Below are 23,082 nucleotides of genomic sequence, written 5' to 3' on the forward strand. Positions count from 1 at the left end.
AAGAAATGGATAGAATAGTTCTGGAGTAATAACAAAACTAGTCACGGATGCACAGTAAAATTGATTCCTCGATAGAGAAAATCTTAATGGCTTAATCTATGCCTCGAGATTATTTTGGACACGGGAGCAATATGACCCACAAAAGTGCAACATTATAGCTTACTAAAAAATGAATGCTCGACTTTTGGACAATTGATACAAGTATAAACATCATTGTTCATCATAAGACGACAACCATCCTTTCAAAACGTTCGGGCAACATAGTTGGACCAGACCTTATTAACAAAAACAAATCGATACGGACCGAAACGTTACAGCACCATTTCTGTGGAATAAAAGCAAAATCTTTTCAGACATCTGAAACTTGCATGTAGTCATAATCACCACCAGGATAGAAAGGGCCAAGGACGATAACACTCTGATGATTGGGAAAATATTGAAGGACTAGCGCACAGCTAATAGCGGAGCAAATATGTGCCGCGCCTAAACCAGTTGTAGTCTGGAAGGCCCTGGATTGGTCCCATGGCTGCAATTGCCACATCCTGCTAGGCCAAGGTAGCACCCAGTATAAGCTGACCCATTCTTTGTATGATAACGACGCACCAAGTGTCCACAAATACCAAAGGAAAATAGACCCGTCCTTTTTCATAACCTCATTTTGAAGTGTCATGAAAACATACAAGGCCAAACATGATTTAAGATATACTTGAGAGTTGAGACTCTCCAATCAGACTTATAATGAATTTATATCTTAAATATGTGAGACAGGTGATTACGTAACTTAAAGTGATGCCTCATGGTTACGCAAATTTGGACCCTTAGCTCCCTAAATTGCTTATTTCTATGAATCTCTGGCATGCTTATTGTGATTGTAATCATAAAGCATCTTTTAGTAAATGAGAAAAGTAAGCTTTACCTGATCAAATATGAAGCGATTAGCGACATGCTTAACGGTGTTTGCATCAACTGCATTTATCCTCGCAAAAAATTCAGCAACTGGGATTCTATGGACATATGTAAGTATCTGCAAACACAAGAAAGTAAGAAGACATCAAGGAAAGAAATATAGAAACGTTTAAAGTAAAATGACTGAACAAACACGCTGCCAGAGAAAGAAAAAATCATTACCTGACGACCAATGTCCTCAGCAACAGGGCTGGTACATCAATGTGAAGTTGAAGAGAAGATTTGAGCTGTAAAAGACAATCAAACAGTTGCAGCTTATAACTTATTAAAACAATTCAACAAACAACATTCCTTGCATATATCACATTGGAGATATTCTTCAAAAAAATTTGTATGTTCCAGGATACATGATACTCTATTGCAACTTGACAATCAACCAAAACTTGTGAATGTGAATAACTCATCGTGAAGAAATATCCATGTGATCTTATCAAACACATTCGAATTATACTGTCCAGATGCTATTGTTTAGTGGTTTATCTACTCCACTTGAACAAAAGAACTTATTAATCTTCTTTGAGCCATTTAAAGAACCTTGTATCCGTGTCTAATACTCAAAAGGCAAAGGTGTTTGGACCACAGGTCAAACCTTTTACATCTTAAGCAGCATATTTTCTGTTAGTTCCTTATCAACACTCTAAATCCAGGAAATTTCCCTCCCAATACTTGCATTTAGATACAATAGGGATGGTAACAGATGCCTCCCTTAGTTGTAGCAATCATAAATGCCAATGACATGCAGGTGAGGCTGGCTACAAAGTTAACAAGTAATGGCTTGAAAGTTGCCTTTATACTCGCAACTTGCTGCACTACTGATGCATTCCAAGAAAGATGCACATCCTAAACTGTATCCTCGTGCTTAACAGCACCAGCAGCTGAGATGACCTAAACCATTATAAATATAAAACATTAGCCATTTGCTGCAATAATTAAAGTCACACCAATCAAGACTGGATAGATCATCAAACAAGGAGGCACCTAAGTTATGTACGTACAGAAAACAAGAATGATGACTTAATCTAGCCTAATAAAAAAACATACCATTCTAGGGGCTGTATAATGAGTTGATATGTAATTCTTAAGATGCTCTTTAGTAATTGTCTTGATGTTCTGAGCAGGTCCTAGTATAGTTCTGCCAAGTGGAGTGTACTGGAAAGCAGTTGCATGCAGATGATAAAAAATAACTTCTTCAGTTTGTCCCTCCACCTACATAAGACAGAAAAAAATGATATTAAAATATTGTGTGAACCAAGGTATGTAATACCGTTCCGTACCAGTGTTTCGAGGTTGGCTCGGTACGGTACGGTACCGGCGAACCAAGCGGTACACCAGGGCGTACTGAGCGGTACACCAGGGTGTACCGACCAGTTTTATATATTTTCTTCCTTACTATAACACTGTAGCACTGCTACAGTATAATACTATAGCACTGTAACATGTTCCGTCCGGTATCGAGCGATCCGCATACCGATATACTGTCGGACCGGGACGTAGCACCCATACCGAGCTGTACCTTTCGGTACTGCATACCATGGTGTGAACAAAAGTTCTATCCAGTAAAAGTCAACAATAGTATGCTAAATTTCTCCTGAAGTGCTTCACATGATGCCAAAAGCAAAAAATCTAGGCAATCTGTATTTCCATTAAATCACAACTTCATAATGCCATAAAAGAAATTCTAACCTATGCGAAACTTAAATTCCATTAAGCAGTATCAAAACCTGTCTATGAGATAATAAAAAAAAGAACTGATCAAAGAGGTCCAAAGAAAGAAAAACAAAAAGAAAGAAACAAATGCCAGAAAGTTCTGCAAAACGTGAATATTTCCCCAGTTTTGAGAATGTGGCAAGTAACACATGCTAATTAAGATTTATGGATCAAGGAAAATAAGTTATCTCACTGTGAACAAGGTGAAAGAAACACATAATTGGTTTATAGGTAGTATAATTTACACCATGGAGACCAAATTTACATGGGAATGGCGTCTCACAAAGACTAAATGTTAATTTAATATTCCTCAGTAAAATCAAATAGGGTTGCAAGGCAGAAGTAGCTAATCAACACAACAACTACAAAAAGAGGTCCGGAGCAACAAATGGTTATGCTCAGTCCACAGTCAGGAGATTTTAGCTATAAGCCAAAAAAAGGGGCATCCTGCTACATCAGTTTTAACAACAGAAGATTTCTAGCCTATGTGATGGTAACATAATTAGCAAACTTATGCACAAGTGGCATAAAAACCTAATTAAATTAAGAGCCATAAAAGGTGATATAAGATCAATAAGAATCAAAATGCTTCATTTCTTTGTCAACTTCTATTATTGACAATAATAGCTATCAGAGCCTCTCTCCACTTTTCTAAATCCATCTGTTGTACAAAACTTCACATGCCAGCCTGATAGGAATGATGATCCTGGTACCATGTGATTAGAAATACTTATAAGTACTGCTTTTTGATCGGCAGCCACTAGTCCAAGAGATTTTCAATTGTAAGTACTGTTTTTTTATAAGTTACCTAATGTCAAAAATAAGATTTTGCTGCCAACAAATTAACTCAAATTAGAACATGAGAAAAAAGAAATATAATAGAAATTATTGTTCTGCATCTGTTAACTAAATATAATCATATCTCCAACTTTAGAGAGATTTTAGCCACCATGAAAGACCAACCCATGCACTTGTCCTCCTTGCCTCCCCCGACTCCCAGTGCACTTCTATTTTCATTTTTCTCCAAGAGTTTCAATACAAGAAAAAATCTAATGGCAGTACTTAAAACAATAAATTGATTAAGCTAGAGACAGTAAACAACCATAGTTTGCCTAAAATAAGAATTGTGAGTTATCGAAGTTGGTTGGATATTGACGTTTAAATACGATCAAAAGGAGGTGAATATTAGAAACTTATACCTCTTCCATCTCCCTGAGGATTACATCCCTCTCCCTCTCAATGCGCTTCTCATCAAAACACGAGTTCTGAAGTATGTCTGCAAGGATTTCCAGCGCTTTGGGCACATCCTTATCCAACACCGTGGCGTAGTCGGTGGTCTGCTCCCTCGATGTGTAAGCATTCAGATGCCCGCCCATGTTCTCAATCTCTTCCTCCAGCTGTCGCACTGTCCGCGATTCGGTGCCCTTGAAGATCATGTGCTCCAAGAAGTGCGCGGTCCCGTTGGTTCATCGGTCTCGAAGCGGCTCCCGGCGTCGATCTACACGCCGACCGTGGCAGTGCGGGAGTCACGAGTAGAGTCGGTGGCGATGCGGAGCCCATTGGGGAGGATGGTGACGCGGGTCTCCGGGACGGCGAGGATGGGGGTATGGTCGGCAAGGGTGGGGTGGGGGGAGGCGTAGCGGAGGAAGCGGGGGCCGGGGTCATCGAGGCGCTTGATCTTGGTTCGGACGGCCTCGGCGAGGCGATCGTAGAGCATCACGGGGGGTTTGGCCAGGGAGGGAGCGTCGGCGGTGGGGTTTGCGAGGGCGGCAACTGCAGAGGTGGAGGCAAATCGGCCGGAGAGGAGGAGGGGGCGGCGAGAGACGGTGAGAAGCTTGCGCAGCTCCATCGCTAGGGATTGGGTTTGGGAGGGAGAAGGGGAGTGTGGAGAGGGAGGCGGGTCGAATCGTCAAATGTTGTGAGGGAGAAAGGGGAATTGGGTCTGCCGACATGACTCAGCAGGAACCCACGTTTACACCAGGCAGGAAAGGTGGACCCCGCTATAATTAATGTCTTTAGGTGGCGGGGTGCACTTCGTTCCCAGTGAGTGTTCGAAATTACAGAGGTAATGTCACACTTTCCTCACTGAATCACCCAGGAGTTTTGTCATGGGTGATGTGGTTAATCTTAACACTCGAGACAGAAGGGACCCATGTGCCACTGACTTCATGCGTTGCCGGAAACCCGAAGGGGTTACATGAAACCCTTCTTGGGTACATGTTGACTTCCTGTCCTCCCCGACCCTTTGTCCACTCCGCCACAGCCCACATCTCCATCGTCTCTCAGTCCAGATGCCTTCGCACCACCACCGAGAAACTAATCGATGCTGCTGCGGCTGTTCAATCCACTCTTCACCACCACCCCATCTGACCACATCTGATCAACTCCTCCAAGCCCTGGCCAGCCACCTGCTCCTCCAGTCCCAGAAACCTCCCACTGTTTCGGACCGTCACTGCCTTAAGCCCCAGCAACACCCACCACCACTGCATTCCTTCTTCCAAATTCATCAACTCGGTGATGATCATCTTCCTCCTGCTCCTCCTCATTATCATCGTCATGAACAGCAGCAGCAGCAGCAGCGGTTCTATCAGTATCAAGCTCAACCTCTTATCGATTCCCTCCTCCGCCGCGTCGCCGCCCTCGAATCCTCTTTCCCCCATCTCTCTCCCACTTCGTCTCCTTCGCCGCCTGTAGATCCGCGCTCTCCGACGAGACCCACGTCGATCCCAGATACCTCACCGAGAAAGCCATGGATCTTCTCCTTCGACTGGATGTCATCCATGTGAGTTCGAGGAAAGCTAACTCCTTTCCTGGATTTCTCTTTGCTTGTTGCTTCGTTAATGGCATTTTTCGTGGGTTTTCTTGGCTTGCAGAGCGGCGACCCGATGGTTCGGGAAGGGAAGCGGTCGATCAGCAGAGAACTGGTCCGCACGTTGGATTTCATCGATAAGTGGGTAGTCAAAGAGCACCAGCTGTCTCTGGACGCGATCGAGATCACTGGGAATTGCGGAATCGAAAGAGATTCTGTGGAGGACATGAGAAGAGAAATTGTAGGAACCGAGGAAGTAACGAAGCCCTCCAAAAGGAGGAAAACAAGGACTTTAAAAGGTTGAACGAATAGTTGCAAGTCCACAAACAACTGCTCATCTAGTACCGGGCTTAAAGGTAAGTTTCTGTCAAGAAAACGTGTGAACATGTAAATATTGTTCAATGCCCGACACTATACGGAGGCCCAATCCCGCAACAATCGATGCACAACAACTTCGTTCAACGAATCGTTCATCACTTTTGCATGCTTATACCGAGACATGACAATATGTTTTGCCTTTGTTTTGTGTGTTTTTGCTTGTAAAATGCATGTTCGAACAGGTTACATCGCTACAGTATGACCGCTCGTCGCGTCGGGTCGAACTGCCCAAAACAGCTCCATTTTCGCGTGCCACGGCTTGTTTTCTACAAGCTGCGGCTGCACGCGAAACGTCAACCATCGCAGCACCCTAGAATCCCTCGGTTGACACAGGACTGGATGGGGCTTCGGTATATAGTCGGGCGTTGAAAAATCTTCACAAGTTCGCACGTTAACTTGACAGGAACTTGCCTTCACGCTCGGCACCCGGTGAACAGTTGTTTGTGGACTTGTAACTGTTCATTCTACCTTCTAAAGTCCTTGTTTTATCTTTCCTCTCTTTTCTCTCTTACACCCAAGGTGTTTGCTGAATTGCTTGTAAAGCTTCCCTCTCCGCGAGACGTCGAGACTTGTCCGTCGCTCGTTTTCAATCTAATCAACTTTCTGTTTTACAGGTCCTTCGGGACCTGTACAAGGTTGCAACTAGGTTGAACCTTTGCGGACGCATATGTCGCAAGGGCGCCTCATGACTTAGGCAATCCCAGTTAAGTCTGAGGAGTTGGCGTAAGGGTGCTTCATGACTTTGGCAACTTTAGCTATGTCCGTGACTTTGTCGCAAGGGTGCCTTACGACTTAGGCAATTCTAACTAAGTCCGTGACATTGTGGTATCAAAGCGGGCAAGCAATTTGAGCAAGTAGCGAAGTAATTTTGCAATCTTGCCATGACCAAGCATCGTAGCGAATCGAGCAAGGCAGGGCAAGCAGGACCTTTGCCCCAAGCAACCGCAGGTGGGCTGCAAGTGCAAACTCGCTCTCACGCCATTGGAGCCGCTTTGGAAGATCATGGCAGTAAACATGAGAACGAAAAATTGGCTACTCTCTGTGAACGGAGGATGCGCAATCTGGAGCGCCAACCGGGAAGAAGAGCTACAAGGAGAGACTCACAGCGGCGGAAACCCGCTTGGATGCTCTTGAAGCGAGCTTGGAGGAACTCTACCAAGGCCAACGAAGGCTTCTTGGGGTAGAGAGCTCGCAAGAAGAAGCTGAATCCTGAATCAACAAGGTTAAGGCCCTAGTCGATCGACTGACAGACGATACTAAAGACTCCGTGCAACATTTGCACGAAGTCGTGGCGGAACTCACTTCTAGAGTGACAACACTCACAAGGGCACTAAATGCGGGAGGGAGCAACACCCTCGTTGCACCGCCACAAAACCTGATGGCACTTGAGCCTCATTGCTATGGAGGTACTAGGGACGCAAAAGAGCTCGAGAATCTCTTGTTTGACATGGAATAGTACTTTCGAGCTACAATGCTTGATTCTGAAGATACCAAAGTTTCAATAGCAACCATGTATCTGAACGGGGATGCAAAACTTTGGTGGCGAACCCGTTAGGAGGAGATCCAACAAGGTCGATGTCGAGTGGACACATGGGACGACTTAAAGCAGGAGTTGAGAACTCAGTTCCTACCCGAGAACACAGAGTTCGTCGCAAGGAGGAAGTTGAGACAACTCCGCCAAAGTATTTCAATCCGAGACAATGTGAAGCAATTTTCTGCGCTAATACTGGACATACATGATATGTCCGAGAAGGATAAGCTGTTCAGCTTCCTCAATGGCCTAAAACCATGGGCTCAACAAGAATTACATCGAAGGAATGTCACCGATATGATCGGGGCAAGTGCGGCCGTAGATAGACTCACCGACTTTGTTTCCTTGGAGGACTCGAGGAAAAGGAAACAATCTTCAGGAAATCGCTCTCCAAAATATTCTCGATGGAAGGAGCCCAGGGGCGAACAAAGGAAGAAGAGTTCCCACAAAGGGCCAAGCTCAAAAGGCAAAGCCCCAAAACCTGGCGGATGTTTCTTGTGCAGAGGGCTACACATGGTGAGGGAGTGCCCACAGAAACAAGCACTCAATGTTATAACAGCTTCAATCTACCCCCCCAAATCAGTCAAGGGCAAGGTCGTCGCCCTAAGTTCAAGTAGTTCAGAATCCAGTAACGACGATGATGAGTCGCAAGGTCCCCAAATGGGAGCAATGCATTTATTGAATGCATCGTAGGGTCAAGTGGGGGAGAACATGAAGGCAAAGCCATTAAAAGCAGGGAGTAGCGAGCTGATGTACGTGGACATTAAGCTCAATGGCCAAACAACCTGTGCAATGGTGGACACGAGCGCTACCCACAACTTTATTGTCGATCGAGAAGCAAAGCGACTCGGGCTAATCTTGGAGAAGAACCCAAGTCGGATGAAGGCGATGAACTCGAAGGCCAAGCGGAACTCCGGGCTGGCAAAGGGTATCCCCATCAAGATCGGAACATGGAGCGGGAGCACGAACATGATAGCGGTGCCATTGGACGACTTCCAAGCGATTCTTGGAATGAAGTTTAAGCACGTGGTGAAGTTGGTGCCAATGCCGTTCTTAAACTCTTTATGTATAATGGGAGGTGACGAGCCCTGTGTGGTTCTTGTCTCTCGGAGAGGAACCAGGGACCCCCAATAGATATCGACATTACAACTGAAGAAAGGGGTACGAAAATGCGAATTAACATTCGTGGCTGCTGTGAAGCCAGAGCCACTCAACGAGGAAGCCATTCATAAACCTACTGTGATGGCGAACGTTCTGAAGGAGTTCACAGACGTTATGCCACCCGAGTTGCCGAAGACTCTGCCGCCACGCAGAGGCGTGGATCATCATATCGAGCTGGAGCCAAGAGTGAAGCCTCCAGCGAGACCACCCAACCGCATGCCCCCTCCAGGGTTGGCAGGACTCAAAAATCAATTAGATGAACTGCTAAGCAGTAGTCTCATTTGCAGTTCCAAAGCACTATTCGGAGCTCCCGTTCTCTTCCAAAAGAAACAAGATGGGAGCCTCCGACTATGCGTCGATTATCGAGCCTTCAACAAAGTGATGGTGAAGAACAAGTATCTCATCCCGCTCATCACGGACTTGTTCGACTAATTGGGCAAAGCAAAGTATTTCTCCAAACTCGACCTCCGATTTGGGTACTGGCAGGTGCGTATCGTTGAAGGCGACGAAGCGAAGACTACTTATGTGACCAGGTATGGAGCGTTTGAGTTCTTGGTGATGCCTTTCGACTTAACCAATGCTCCGGCCACATTTTGCACTCTTATGAACCAACTATTCAAGGAGTATTTGGATAAGTTTATGATCGTCTACTTGGGACGATATTGTCGTCTACAGCGAAACGCTCGAGGAGCATGTCAAGCACTTTCGGTACACATCTGAAGCCAATAAGTATGCATTGGTTTGGTGTATCTTAATTTTTGGTGCACATCTGAAGCCAATATGTATGCATTGGTTTGGTGTATCTTAATTTTCCACTGAAATTTTTATTGTCAAGTTAAATTTTCATGCGCATGTGATGATATTAGTTTAGCGGCACTAAGTTGCACTTTAATCTGTTCTTCAGGCTGTACATAAAGCAGCCTTCTTCCAGCACATCAATTGCAGGATATGATGATGAACCTGAATGGGCGGAGTATAAGATCAAAGAGACAAATATGTTTACGATCAACAAGTATCAACAGGTGCTATTTTATTATCTAGATGGAGTTTGCCTCTTAATAGCAGGTGAAGTAATAATATTAGTGAATTTGCAGATTGGATTCTTCCCAAGAGAGAAAGCATTTTCTCTTAGGTACCAAACTGCTGGTATGCTGGAAACTGTTCTAAGAGCAGGTGTGCTTGGAGAAGATGACACTGGTGAAGAATCTCCCAAGTAATTTCCTCTTAGACTAGATTTTGCAATTTGAGGTTTCATGTCAATTGAATCTTCTCTTTTGTATGTGGATGTTTGCATGGTAAACACTCTAGCAAGCATCGTCTAAATCAAAACTCTTTAATTTGTTAACTTTGGGTACTTGAATTTCTCTATATGATAACACTGGTTTCTTTTTTTCATAAGAAATGACAGATTTATCTCTGAACGAGGCGATAAGAATCGCATGGCAGTGATATTCTAAACTAACTCACGAACTCCATTCTCAATTATATTGGCATAGAGTTTATAGTCTCAAAGGTTTTCTTCAGCTGCTAGTGCATGATGGGACTGGAAGATCTTGATGGTCATATCTTTCATGTTTGCAGTAACTCGAAGATTCCTTCAAAATGGCCTTCTGTTGTCTGTGAAAATTGTCTATATTCTCTGGAGAACAAGAGCTTTCCACATAATGGATCCAAAGGGCATTCTTGAAATGCTTGTTATTTTTATTGAAGAACAAGGAAATGAGATGCCTGCTTTTTCAACTTGGAATTCAGAGGTCAGTGTATGCGGCCACCTTTTTGCTAAAAAACATACCATTACATCTTGTGACAATTATAATGCTTATATCACTAAACATTTATGTCGTACGTTTAGTTCCTGGCAACAGTGGACGGCATTGAGAATGAAACTATCTTGAACAACATTGTTTGATACATCATTCCAGTGGGTTATCTCCCTTTTATCTAGATGTTGGATTCAGGTGCGCTTGTCTGAATGTCAACTATTGCATCCTACAAAATTGTAAATGTTGGATTCTATTTCCTGTCATATTAAGGTAGACATGTACTTACTCGATAAGAGGAAGCACAGCATAGTGTTAAAAGCTCTAATTTTCTTTTCTGATGTTTCAGCAAGAGCAATCTTTGACACCATATCATAGTTACCTTTAGATTTTTACCAGTTATCATATCATCTCTGAGCCTTGCCCATGTTTCCTAAGAATGTTGTATATCCTTCAAAACTGACTCAACTTTGGTGAAATTTAATCCAGATTCAGACTGCAGAATATGTCAGCCTGTCTAATGATATTCTACTTTTCGTAAAATGAGTACATAATTTCTTTTTTGTTGCAAATTACAAACTTCCTCTGTATGTAAGATTCATATCAAGTGTTACTTTTGTGACAATTTGCACCATCAAATACAAAGAAGGGATGTGTTTCGAATGTGCTATTGCTATTAGATAATGAAGATTAGTTCTCTTCGGTGGATACTAACTGATCTAGTTCCTCCAGGACACAACTTCGACAAACAATGAGAGTGGCACTACCACTAACGTGCGTTGGACAGGCACGATAAGCAACAACTTGGTGGTGACCTTCGATGGAGGCTTCCAGCTGACCTTATTACCTGGAGGAATGTATATGGAATCACCGGAGAAGCGGCAGAAGCTCGTGCGCACCTACGATGTTGAAGGCCTTGTAGTGTCATCTACTTATTTCTATGAGATCAAAGTCTAAGGTCAACTTGCATGGACCATGCTGCAGCTTATCCTTGGTTACACTGGATAGATTCCAGTTAAAATAAAACACCAAGGCTTCGTTCAAGGCCTTGTATCAACTGAATAGTTGAATAGAGAGAATAAATACTTTTCTTGAGTAATATTTATGATATTTTATTAGTATCAACTAAAAGGATTGGGCGAAGACGTAGCTTAGTTTTCTTACAATTTACAATTTGCAATGGAGCTCTATAACCGACAAAAGCCCTTTTAAATTACGTAGAAGATAATCAATTACTTTGATCAAGAAAATTTTACACCATAGATTGTGAGAGAGATTGTTATGAATGATTGCTACAAGCCCATAATGTAACACTTTTATCACTCACTCTTGTGATAGCCTAAAAATATTGTTTTCCTTATATTTTTCTTCTATAAATGCACTTCTCAAACTATTTTGTTAACCATCATTAATTCCCAGTTAAAATGGGACAAAATAGCCCTTTAAGCCCATGCCATAATATGATTTTGGTGTCATTAGCTAGTAAAGAAAAAAAAAGGTCAATCATTTCAACACACTATAATGTTGTGAGTGATAAGGCTTGCCAATTTATGAATAAATAGTATTCATCTAAGTCTTTTGAAAAATTGGGATATTGCTGATATTTAGAACTATAATTTTCATTTTAAGACCATTTCCGTTGCTTTCAGTTGTTTGTTCTGTATCTATCTCTCAAACAATGATGATGTTTTCTCTATCAATCATTCATCCTTTTGACTATTTTTTTCTTATTTTACAAGTTATTTTGAGATAGCTATTGTTTGGGTACGTAATAAGTTATAATTCTATTCATGACAAATGACAAATAGATTTACTCACTCCGGATAACAGCCCGTGAACGCCACACCCACATGATTTAAATTATTTTCATGTTTTAAATTACAAAAAAAAATTGTTCATCAAATAAATCATATGTTTTGTACAAAGGCAAATGCATATGTAAAATCCCTTCAAATTTAATTTTCATTCGAATTTTGTTTTGGCACATATATATATATATATATATATATATATATATATATATATATATATATATATATATTCATATATATATATATATATTCATATATATATATATATATATATGTATTCATATATATATATATATATATATGTATTCATATATATATATATGGTGTATTTAAAATTATAAGGTCTTAGAATATTGTACGGTGTATTTAAGATTGAAGGGCAAACATGTCATTTACAACTATGAGAGTACCGATATGTCAACAAAGATGCATTAATTATAGGTTGTTGCCGAAAATTCCTTAATGCATGTGATTACCTATTACAACCGTACTTATCATATCCGTTTCCTCCGCCTTCATCACCGGCCCAAATTGGGTGCGTGTATTGACTCGCCTCGGTTGAGATTTCTCGTGTATAAATTGCTGCGTAGTGTGGGGGAGAAACCACGATCAGGGTGGATTTGTGGAGATGGCGATGACTGTGATCAGTGTGGTTGTCGTCGTGTCCTTTGCTCTCATGGCCATGGCAGTGATGGCACAGGGTCCATGGGACACTGCCGACGCCACTTTCTACGGCGACATGTCCGGCAACGCGACCATGGGTGAGTTCAGCTGCCTCTCCCTCTTTCTACTACTGCTCCTTTGTCGTTGTCTTCCCCTCTCAGTCCAATGAGCAGGTCACAAGCGCTGCATGCACGCAGAGGAGATTTTGCTGCAGTTAAATCGTGTTCATGGGTATAGAGAGAGAGAGAGAGAGAGAGAGAGAGAGAGAGAGAGATCTGACCATGTGTTTTGTACTGGTACAGGCGGAACTTGTGGGTATGACAATCTCTTCGAGCACGGATACGGGCTGTCGAACACGGCGCTGAGCACGGTGCTGTTCAACGATGGGGAAAAATGCGGTGCATGCTTCGAGTTGAAGTGCGCAGCGGGACCCGACAGGTGCAAGGAGGGGAGCACCATCGTGACGGCGACCAGCTTCTGCCCGCCGGCACCCGTCAGCCTGTGCAACCCGCCCCAGAAGCACTTCGACCTCTCCATGGCCATGTACATGAAGATCGCCAAGACAGCCTATTCGGGCAGCATCCCCGTGCAGTTCCGGCGAGTACCGTGCGTCAGGGAGGGCGACATCGGATTCGAGTTCAGGGGGAACCCCTTCTGGATCTCGGTGCTGGTGTACAACGTGGCCGGCTCCGGCGACGTGGCGAAGCTGTCGGTGAGGGGATCCAACACCACCTGGGTGCCGATGACGAGGTCGTGGGGACAGAGATGGCAGCTCAGTTTCAGGCCAGAGATGGTGGGGCAGAGCCTTTCGTTCCAGGTGACGACAGGCGACAACAATACGGTGGAGTCGGTCGACGTCGCTCCAGCGAACTGGCAGTTCGGACAGCGGTATACAGGCGGCCAATTCTGATGAGGAATTGGAGCAGAAAGCAAGGGAAACTATTAGTACATACAATATAAGGAAGCCACCTAACCATGCACGGGCTTCTTCACTGGCTTTCGAAGTCATATCTATTCCTGCACGCAGTTTAATATTTGCATTACCTTGCTTCAGTTTCAGAGTTCCCATCATGCATATTGTAATGAAAGCCACGGCTTTTAGTTTCAAAGAATTCACGCGAATTCTCTAAGTCACGTGAACTTCCCCTACTGTCATCATGCACACGGAGTCCCGAATCGTCGATCCAAATGATTCACGGCGTTAGAGGAAACTGCCACAATGAGAACTGTCGTGAACCGAATGATTCACGGCGTTAGCGGAAACTGCCACAATGAGAACTGTCGTGAGAATAACAGGTTGTGTGTTCAGATCAGGTTAGATGCAGTCTCAGCATTGGATAGAATACATCTAACATAGTCCAAAAGAAATGGATAGAATAGTTCTGAGTAATAACAAAACTGGCCACGGATGCACAGGAAAATTGATTTCTCGATAGAGAATATCTTAATGGCTTAATCTATGCCTCGAGATTATTTTGGATACGGGAGGAATATGACCCACAAGAGTGCAACATTATAGCTTACTAAAGAATGAATGCTTGACTTTTGGTCAATTGATACAAATATAAACATCATTGTTCATCATAAGACGACAACCATCCCCATCCTTTGCAAAACGTTAGGGCAACATAGTTGGACCAGATCTTATTAACAAAAAAAAAATCGATACAAGCATCGGACGGGACGGTCATTATTTAACTTAAGTCGGAAACGTTACAGCACCATTTCTGTGGAAGAAAAGCAAAATCTTTTCAGACATCTGAAACTTCCATGTAGTCATAATCGCTACCAGGATAGAAAGGGCCAAGGAAGATAACACTATGATGATTGGGAAAATATTGAAGGACTAGCGCACAGCTAATAGCGGAGCAAATATGTGTGGCGCCTGAACCAGTTGTAGTCTGGAAGGCCCTGGATTGGTCCCATGGCTGCAATTGCCACATCCTGCGAAGCCAAGGCGGCACCCAGTATAAGCTGACCCATTCTTTGTATGATAACGACGCACCAAGTGTCCACAAATACCAAAGGAAAATAGACCCGTCCTTTTTCATAACCTCATTTTGAAGTGTCATGAAAACATACAAGGCCAAACATGATTTAAGGTATACTTGAGAGTTGAGACTCTCCAATCAGCCTTATAATGAATTTATATCTTAAATATGTGAGACAGGTGATTACGTAACTTAACTTAAAGTGATGCCTCATGGTTATGCAAATTTGGACCTTAGCTCCCTAAATTGCTTATTTCTATGAATCTCTGGCATGCTTATTGTGATTGTAATCATAAAGCATCTTTTAGTAAATGCAAAAAGTACGGCTTTACCTGATCAAATATGAAGCGATTAGCAACACGCTTAACAGTGCTTGCATCAACTGCATCTATCCTCGCAAAAAGTTCAGCAACTGGGATTCTACGGCCATATGTAAGTATCTGGAAACACAAAAAAAGTAAGAAGACATGAAGGAAAGAAATATAGAAACTTTGGAAGTAAAATGACTGAACAAACATGCTGCCAGAGAAAGGACGAATCATTACCTGACGACCGATGTCCTCAGCAACAGGGCTGGTACCATCAATGTGAAGTTGAAGAGAAGATTTGAGCTGTAAAAGGTCATCAAACAGTTGCAGCTTATAACTTATTAAAACAATTCAACAAACAACATTCCTTGCATATATCACATTGGAGATATTCTTCAACAAAAATTTGGATGTTCCAGGATACATGATACTCTATTGCAACTTGACAATCAACCAAAACTTGTGAATAACTTATCATGAAGAAACATCCATGTGATTTGATCAAACACATTCGAATTATACTGTCCAGATGCTATTGTTTAGTGGTTTATCTACTCCACTTGAACAAAAGAACTCATTAATCTTCTTTGAGCCATTTAAAGAACCTTGCATCCATGTCTAATACTCAAAAGGCAAAGGTGTTTGGACCACAGGTCAAACCTTTTACATCTTAAGCAGCATATTTCTGTTAGTTCCTTCTCAGCACTCTAAATCCTGGAAATTTCCCTCCCAACACTTGCATTTAGATACAATAGGAATGGTAGCAGATGCCTCCCTTAGTTAACATTCATAAATGCCAATGACATGCAGGTGAGGCTGGCAACAAAGTTAACAAGCAGTGGCTTCAAAGTTGCCTTTATACTCGCAACTTGCTGCATGACGGATGCATTCCAAGAAAGATGTATTTCCTAGACAGAATAATGATCATGTCCCCATTTATTAAAGCAATTTGACCATCATATGCTTAATACATGATTTTTCAGTTACCTTAGACAATAACAATGAAATGTTCATGTCTCACAAAAGAGATATTGTTTATACTGTTTCATGGAATAATTTTGCCCACAAGAATTATATTAACTGCACTGATAAGCTGCAGCAAGCAATCTACATGCCACAAAAGATTCAATAATACAGCTTCATCTGAGGCATGTACTGTCCCAAGTTTCCTCACTGAGAGTATCTAACTGATTTATCATATTTGATATTTTACAGAAGAGTATCCTGAGTTTCGACAGTGTCATTGTACATTAACTGAGAAAGCATATCTGAATCACTTAATTACCTGATTTTGTGCACGGGTCACATCAGCTTCCGAAACCCTGTAGGACAGCTTGCTTATCTCAGACATAATTGCATAGGCCAAATCATCCAAGCAATCCGGCTGATCATGAAAAGTGAAGAAAATGTCAGCTGTCAAGTGAGATTTATCTGCCACGCAGAAGGCATGTTCCCTGTATTATAAGCTAATATACAACAGGATCCATATTCCATTTCATTGATGTAATCACCATTGAGCTAGCAATTAATACAAACATCATAATAGAGCCTAAGTATATACAAGCCAATAGCAGAGACTCATGAAAAAGACAGGGAAAACGTAATGGCATTAAAATATCATGCAGTATCTGTGAAAGAAAACAAAACCAAGGGAATTATGATTTCCAAAGTTTCATTCTGAAAGAGTGCTGCACACCAAAGGACAATTTTATACATATGTGTGTGCATTTGTACACACACAAAAATATATGTGGATATCCTTTAAATATGCTATCAATTTGTTTATTGTGTAATGTATCACAACATATTTCATGATGTCATGTGCAATGCTAATTGATCACCTCACTTAGCAAATGAAGCAAAACACAGCAAAGCTGAGTTAAATATCCTCATTGATCAGGTACTATGACAGTATTTGCAGTAGCTCCTAATCCATCAAAACCATTCATAAGCATAATCGCTATGTACCTTTAGAAATGTCAATATTCACAAGTTCTCTTCTTCAGATGAAAAGAACTCAAAATGTCAATAAATTCATAACCAATAGCTCTGAAGCAGTAAGTTTCTGCAAATAATCCTGTGCTATAATTTTCCCGAATCACTGAGAACAATAAAATTTATGACACTCTAATAGATTGGATTGAGTCCAAACCAAACAATAACAGGTGCTAAAAGATGTCCTCTCTTGAAACCAATCATATTTACTCAATAATCATTAAAAATCTCAATATTTCACATCTTTCAAGTACATAACAAAAAACTGACTAACCTTAGCAATTGCATAAACACCAAAGAGACCAGTGTCTTTGTAGTTTGTGTTAAAGGCCATCATGCTTTCAGCGATCTCATTGATGGCAATCCTCTGAGACAGCTCTGAACTGATTAAAGTTGAGGTACACAATCAATACAGGGCAAAACTTGGAAAGTTAAAACAATTTCTGTGTAAATATAAGATGTAACAATGAACAACTCACCCCATGTGCTTTCCACTGCCTGTATTCTTGTTCCAAGAACCTAGCATAGACTGCATTACCATTAAAGCAATAGAATCTGGATCTATCCAGGATGCTCCACTAAATGCAACCGCAAATTGTGCAAGTGGAATGTCATCATCTATTATCCTAACCTGGATACAAAAAAATTTAATTGGCAAGAAGACTCTTGTGCAAAGATAACATGTCTAAGAGAGAGTAAATGGACAAACATTAAAAATTGGCATTCCCACCTCAGAACCAGTAAAAATAGCTGGTTCCTTTGCAACCAACTGGGATGCTGTCGTAGGATCATTTGACAGATTCGTGAACAGCTTTTTAACCTGGTCAACTATATCCTCGTGCTTAACAGCACCAGCAGCTGAGATGACCTAAACCATTATAAATATAAAACATTAGCCATTTGCTGCAATAATTAAAGTCACACCAATCAAGACTGGATAGATCATCAAACAAGGAGGCACCTAAGTTAGGTATGTACAGAAAACAAGAATGATGACTTAATCTGGCCTAATAAAAAACATACCATTCTAGGGGCTGTATAATGTGTTGATATGTAATTCTTAAGATGCTCTTTAGTAATTGTCTTGATGTTCTGAGCAGGTCCTAGTATAGTTCTGCCAAGTGGTGTGTACTGGAAAGCAGTTGCATGCAGATGATCAAAAATAACTTCTTCAGTTTGTCCCTCCACCTACATGAGACAGAAAGAAATGATATTAAAATATTGCATGAACAAAAGGTCTATCCAGTAAAAGTCAACTATAGTATACTAAAGTTCTCCTGAAGTAAGTGCTTCACATGATGCCAAAAGCAAAAAAATCTAGGCAATCTATATTTCCATTAAATTACAACTTCATAACGCCATAAAATAAATTATAACCTATGTGGAACTTAAATTCCAGTAAACAGTTTCAAAACCTGGCTATGAGATAATAACAAAAAAACTGATCAAAGGGGTCCAAAGAAAGAAAAACAAAAAGAAAGAAACAAATGCCAGAAAGTTCTGCAAAACATGAATATTTCCCCAGTATTGAGAATGTGGCTAGTAACACATGCTAATTAAGTGTTACGGATCAAGGAAAATAAGTTATCTCACTGCTAACAAGGTGAAAGAAACACATAAATGGTTTATAGGTAGTATAATTTACACCATGTATACCAAATTTACATGGGAATGGAGTCTCACAAAGAAGACTCAATGTTAATTTAATATTCCTCAGTAAAATCAAATAGGGTTGCAAGGCAGAAGTAGCAAATCAACACAACAACTACAAAAAAAGGTCCGGAGCAACAAATGGTTACGCTCAGTCCACAGTCAGGAGATTTTAGCTATAAGCCAAATGAACCAGCATCCTGCTACATCAGTTTTAAGAACGGAAGATTTCTAGCCAATGTGATGGTAACATAATTAGCATACTTATGCTAAAGTGGCATAAAGAACCTAATTAAATGAAGAGCCATAAAAGGTGATATAAGATCAATAAGAATCAAAATGCTTCATTTCTTTGTCAACTTCTATTAATGACAATAATAGCTATCAGAACCTCTCTCCACTTTTCTAAATCCAACTGTTGTACAAAACTTCACATGCCAGCCTGATAGGAATGATGATCCTGGTACCATGTGATTAGAAATACTTATAAGTACTGCTCTTTGATCGGCAGCCACTAGTCCAAGAGATTTTCAATTGTAAGTACTGTTTTTTTATAAGTTATCTAATGTCAAAGATAAGATTTTGCTGCCAACAAATTAACTCAAATTAGAACATGAGAAAAAAGAAATATAATAGAAATTATTGTTCTGCATCTGTTAACGAAATATAATCATATCTCCAACTTTAGAGAGATTTTAGCCACCATGAAAGACCAATCCATGCACTTGTCCTCCTTGCCTCCCCCGACTCCCAGTGCACTTCTTTTTTCGTTTTTCTCCAAGAGTTTCAATACAAGAAAAAATCTAATGGCAGTACTTAAAACAATAAATTGATTAAGCTAGAGACAGTAAACAACCATAGTTAGCCTAAAATAAGAATTGTGAGTTATCGACGTTGGTTGGATATTGACGTTTTAATACGATCAAAAGGAGGTGAATATTAGAAACTTATACCTCTTCCATCTCCCTGAGGATTACATCCCTCTCCCTCTCAATGCGCTTCTCATCAAAACACGAGTTCTGAAGTATGTCTGCAAGGATTTCCAGCGCTTTGGGCACATCCTTATCCAACACCTTGGCGTAGTAGGTGGTCTGCTCCCTCGATGTGTACGCATTCAGATGCCCGCCCATGTTCTCAATCTCCTCCTCCAGCTGTCGCACTGTCCGCGATTCGGTGCCCTTGAAGATCATGTGCTCCAAGAAGTGCGCGGTCCCGTTGGTCTCATCGGTCTCGAAGCGGCTCCCGGCGTCGATCCACACGCCGACCGTGGCGGTGCGGGAGGCAAGAGTAGACTCGGTGGAGATGCGGAGCCCGTTGGGGAGAGTGGTTACGCGGGTCTCCGGTGCGGCCAGGATGGGGGTATGGTCGGCAAGGGTGGGGTGGGGGGAGGCGTAGCGGAGGAAGCGGGGGTCGGGGTCATCGAGGCGCTTGATCTTGGATCGGACGGCCTCGGCGAGGCGATCGTAGAGCATCACGGGGGGTTTGGCCAGGGAGGGAGCATCGGCGGCGGGGTTTGCGAGGGCGGAAACTGCAGCGGTGGAGGCAAATCGGCCGGAGACGAGGAGGGGGCGGCGAGAGAGGGTGAGAAGCTTGCGCAGCGCCATTGCTAGGGATTGGATTTGGCGGAAGGGAGAAGGGGAGTGTGGAGAGGGAGGCGCGTCGAATCGTCAAACTACGTGAGGGAGGAAGAGGAATTAGGTCTGCACACATGACTCAGCACGAACCCACGTTTACACCAGGCAGTGAAGGTGGACCCCGCTATTATTAAAGTTTTGACGTGACGGGGTGCACGAGCTTGCCAGTGAGCATATGAAATTAGAGAGGTAACGGAACACGTACCCAACTGAATCACCTCGGAGGCTTGTCAAGGGTGATGTGGTTAGTTTAACACTCGATAGAGGAGGGACCCACCTGCCCCTGGCTGACTTCAAGCGTTGTCTGAAATCTGAAGGGGTTACATGTAACCCTTCTTGCGCACATGTTGACTTCCGTTCCTCGCCAACCCTTTCTCCTCTCCGCTACAGCCCTCTTCTCCGTCGGCTCTCCGTCCAGATGCCTTCGCACCACCACCGAGAAACTAATCGATGCTGCTGCTGCTGTTCAATCCACTCTTCACCACCACCCCATCTGACCACATCTGATCAACTCCTCCAAGCCCTGGCCAGCCACCTGCTCCTCCAATCCCAGAATCCTCCCACTCTTTCCGACGGTCACTGCCTTAAGCCCCAGCAACACCCACCACCACTGCATTCCTTCTTCCAAATTCATCAACTTGGTGATGATCATCTTCCTCCTGCTCCTCCTCATTATCATCGTCATGAACAGCAGCAGCAGCAGTTCTATCAGCATCAAGCTCAACCTCTTATCGAATCCCTCCTCCGCCGCATCGCCGCCCTCGAATCCTCTTTCCCCCATCTCTCCTCGCCCATTTCGTCTCCTTCTCCTCTTCCTTGTCATGGACGACAGCGACAAGAAAGACCTTTGACCCCATCACCGCCGTCTTCTTTTGCTTTGTCGCTTCGAGATTTGGCGGCGCGGAGAATCCAAGCCTCGTTCCGCCGTTTTCTTCTACGGAGATCCCAGACACTCCGCCACCTGAAGGACCTCGCCGCCATGAAATCATCAGTCGCCGCCTGTAGATCCGCGCTCTCCGACGAGACCCACGTCGATCCCAGATACCTCACCGAGAAAGCCATGGATCTTCTCCTTCGACTGGATGCCATCCAGGTGAGTTTGAGGAAAGCTAACTCCTCTCCTGGATTTCTCTTTGCTTGTTGCTTCGTTAATGGCATTTTTCGTGGGTTTTCTTGGCTTGCAGAGCGGCGACCCGATGGTTCGGGAAGGGAAGCGGTCGATCAGCAGAGAACTAGCCCGCATGTTGGATTTCATCGATAAGGTGGTAGTCAAAGAGCACCAGCTGTCTCTGGACGCGATCGAGATCACTGGGAATTGCGGAATCGAAAGAGATTCTGTGGAGGACATGAGAAGAGAAATTGTAGGAACCGAGGAAGTTCCGAAGCTTGCCAAAAAAGTGAGCTTTTTGGAAGACGGGAAGCGACCAAGGTTCTCTCTTAGCGGCCTCCACCAGCTTGAGGAGGAACTCATCGATGCTGGCAATCAAACTGCTCCACCGGAGAGCTTGGGCGGGGAAATTACGAGCACCGAATCAAGCGATCATCTGGGACCAGAAAGGTTTCATGAGATCAGCAATGGTGACAGGAGCTCGGAAAGTTCCATAGAGAATGGTGGCAAATATGTGAAGGGGAAGCATTTCCAGAATCAGAATGGAAAGTTAGGCCTCTCTGCTCCCTTGCCTCTGCAAATGGAGCTGCGGAAAACCTAATTCCATCTTTGGTAATGAATGCATCAATCTTGAAGTCAAGAGATTAGAACTGTTTGCTTCATCCATCTTTGGTCCTTTGCCTACTGGAAGTTGGGGTATGGAGAAGAGCTGCTTCTGCTTGGTATGTTTGTTCCTTCTTCTTGTGCTATGGTATTGTCTTCTAAGAATTGTTAGAAGTGTGAAGATTAGCATGCTTCTAATTATCTGATATCTTTGTTCCTTATTTGCTTCTATTCTCAGATCCATAATGGCTACTGTTTAGTTAGTGTGACAATGCTTCTGTTCAGTTTGGTCCATTTATACTTGATTGCTTCTTGTGATATTTCAAGATATCATTGGTGATGTCGCATTAGAATGATTAAACATTAGATAACCAAATTATTGGGAATTAAGTCAACATAGACACTGGATATCTGATGATTTAAAGAATCTGAATTTTTATAACTCAGGACTGACTAGAGTTAAAATTTTGATTGACATCTTCAAGTACAAAACTGCGATAATTATCAATGTTCCGTGTTGAACAAATGAAGGAAAAGAAGTTCTAGCAAGAACTTGGGAAAGCATCAGTCAGTGAGTGAAGATTCAAAATACTAGATGGAGCTGTGAAATTGTTGGAAATGACACTGTGCCATCTTTAGTGTCTGGAATCAAATGAAACTACCAATTTCTTTTGTTCTGAAATGTTTTGCAGCTATGAGAAGCAAAGTAATGGTGTGAAAGATTTAAATGCCACATGAATCATATCAGAGCATTAAAGTGAAACAAGTCCATCTTCAGTAATGTGAGAAAGACCGAGCACACTATGGTAAGAACAAGAGCATCTCCAGTTCTGACAGATAAATAAATACATGTGATCCCAATAGTTTCCAAACTTGTTGGTAATAGGAGGGAAAAATCATTGTCCAACACTACTGTTTGAGCTACATGTTCCAAATCTGATACTGTAATATGCACTTATGAAGTGCCCAAAGGTATCTGAGGAAAAATTTTGGTACCATTTCTCACA

At 42.4% G+C, this 23,082-nt stretch overlaps 3 protein-coding genes and 1 pseudogene across 4 annotated transcripts; 2 read left to right on the forward strand and 2 right to left on the reverse strand.

Moving 5' to 3' along the window:
- Positions 1–132: 132 nt before the first annotated feature.
- LOC135671487 (probable mitochondrial-processing peptidase subunit beta, mitochondrial) lies at positions 133–4,608 on the reverse strand (annotated as a pseudogene).
- Positions 4,609–4,865: 257 nt separating this feature from the next.
- LOC103983382 (uncharacterized) lies at positions 4,866–9,678 on the forward strand. Its single transcript, XM_065180687.1, has 3 exons — positions 4,866–5,455; positions 5,549–9,574; positions 9,647–9,678. Exons 1-2 carry the CDS (start codon positions 4,965–4,967, stop codon positions 5,784–5,786), a joined length of 729 nt encoding a protein of 242 aa, XP_065036759.1. The 5' UTR covers positions 4,866–4,964; the 3' UTR covers positions 5,787–9,574; positions 9,647–9,678.
- Positions 9,679–12,651: 2,973 nt separating this feature from the next.
- Positions 12,652–13,839, forward strand: LOC135671510 (expansin-A9-like). Its single transcript, XM_065179692.1, has 2 exons — positions 12,652–12,884; positions 13,089–13,839. The coding sequence occupies exons 1-2, from the start codon at positions 12,752–12,754 to the stop codon at positions 13,694–13,696; spliced, it is 741 nt and encodes a 246-aa protein (XP_065035764.1). The 5' UTR covers positions 12,652–12,751; the 3' UTR covers positions 13,697–13,839.
- A 467-nt stretch (positions 13,840–14,306) lies between these two features.
- LOC135586982 (probable mitochondrial-processing peptidase subunit beta, mitochondrial) lies at positions 14,307–20,428 on the reverse strand. 2 transcript variants are annotated; one of them, XM_065179679.1, is made up of 9 exons: positions 19,684–20,428; positions 18,104–18,268; positions 17,811–17,948; positions 17,560–17,711; positions 17,355–17,463; positions 16,371–16,469; positions 15,323–15,388; positions 15,100–15,217; positions 14,307–14,724 (listed from the first exon to the last, which is right to left on the reverse strand). In XM_065179679.1, the coding sequence occupies exons 1-9, from the start codon at positions 20,332–20,334 to the stop codon at positions 14,633–14,635; spliced, it is 1,590 nt and encodes a 529-aa protein (XP_065035751.1). In that variant the 5' UTR covers positions 20,335–20,428; the 3' UTR covers positions 14,307–14,632. The 2 variants fall into 2 exon arrangements, with proteins under 2 accessions (XP_065035751.1, XP_065035744.1); XM_065179672.1 differs by having other exon boundaries at positions 14,307–14,730; positions 15,110–15,217; positions 19,684–20,425.
- Between the last annotated feature and the right edge of the window lie 2,654 nt (positions 20,429–23,082).

The sequence above is a fragment of the Musa acuminata genome, chromosome BXJ1-4 (assembly GCF_036884655.1).
Source record: "Musa acuminata AAA Group cultivar baxijiao chromosome BXJ1-4, Cavendish_Baxijiao_AAA, whole genome shotgun sequence".
NCBI lineage: Eukaryota > Viridiplantae > Streptophyta > Magnoliopsida > Zingiberales > Musaceae > Musa > Musa acuminata.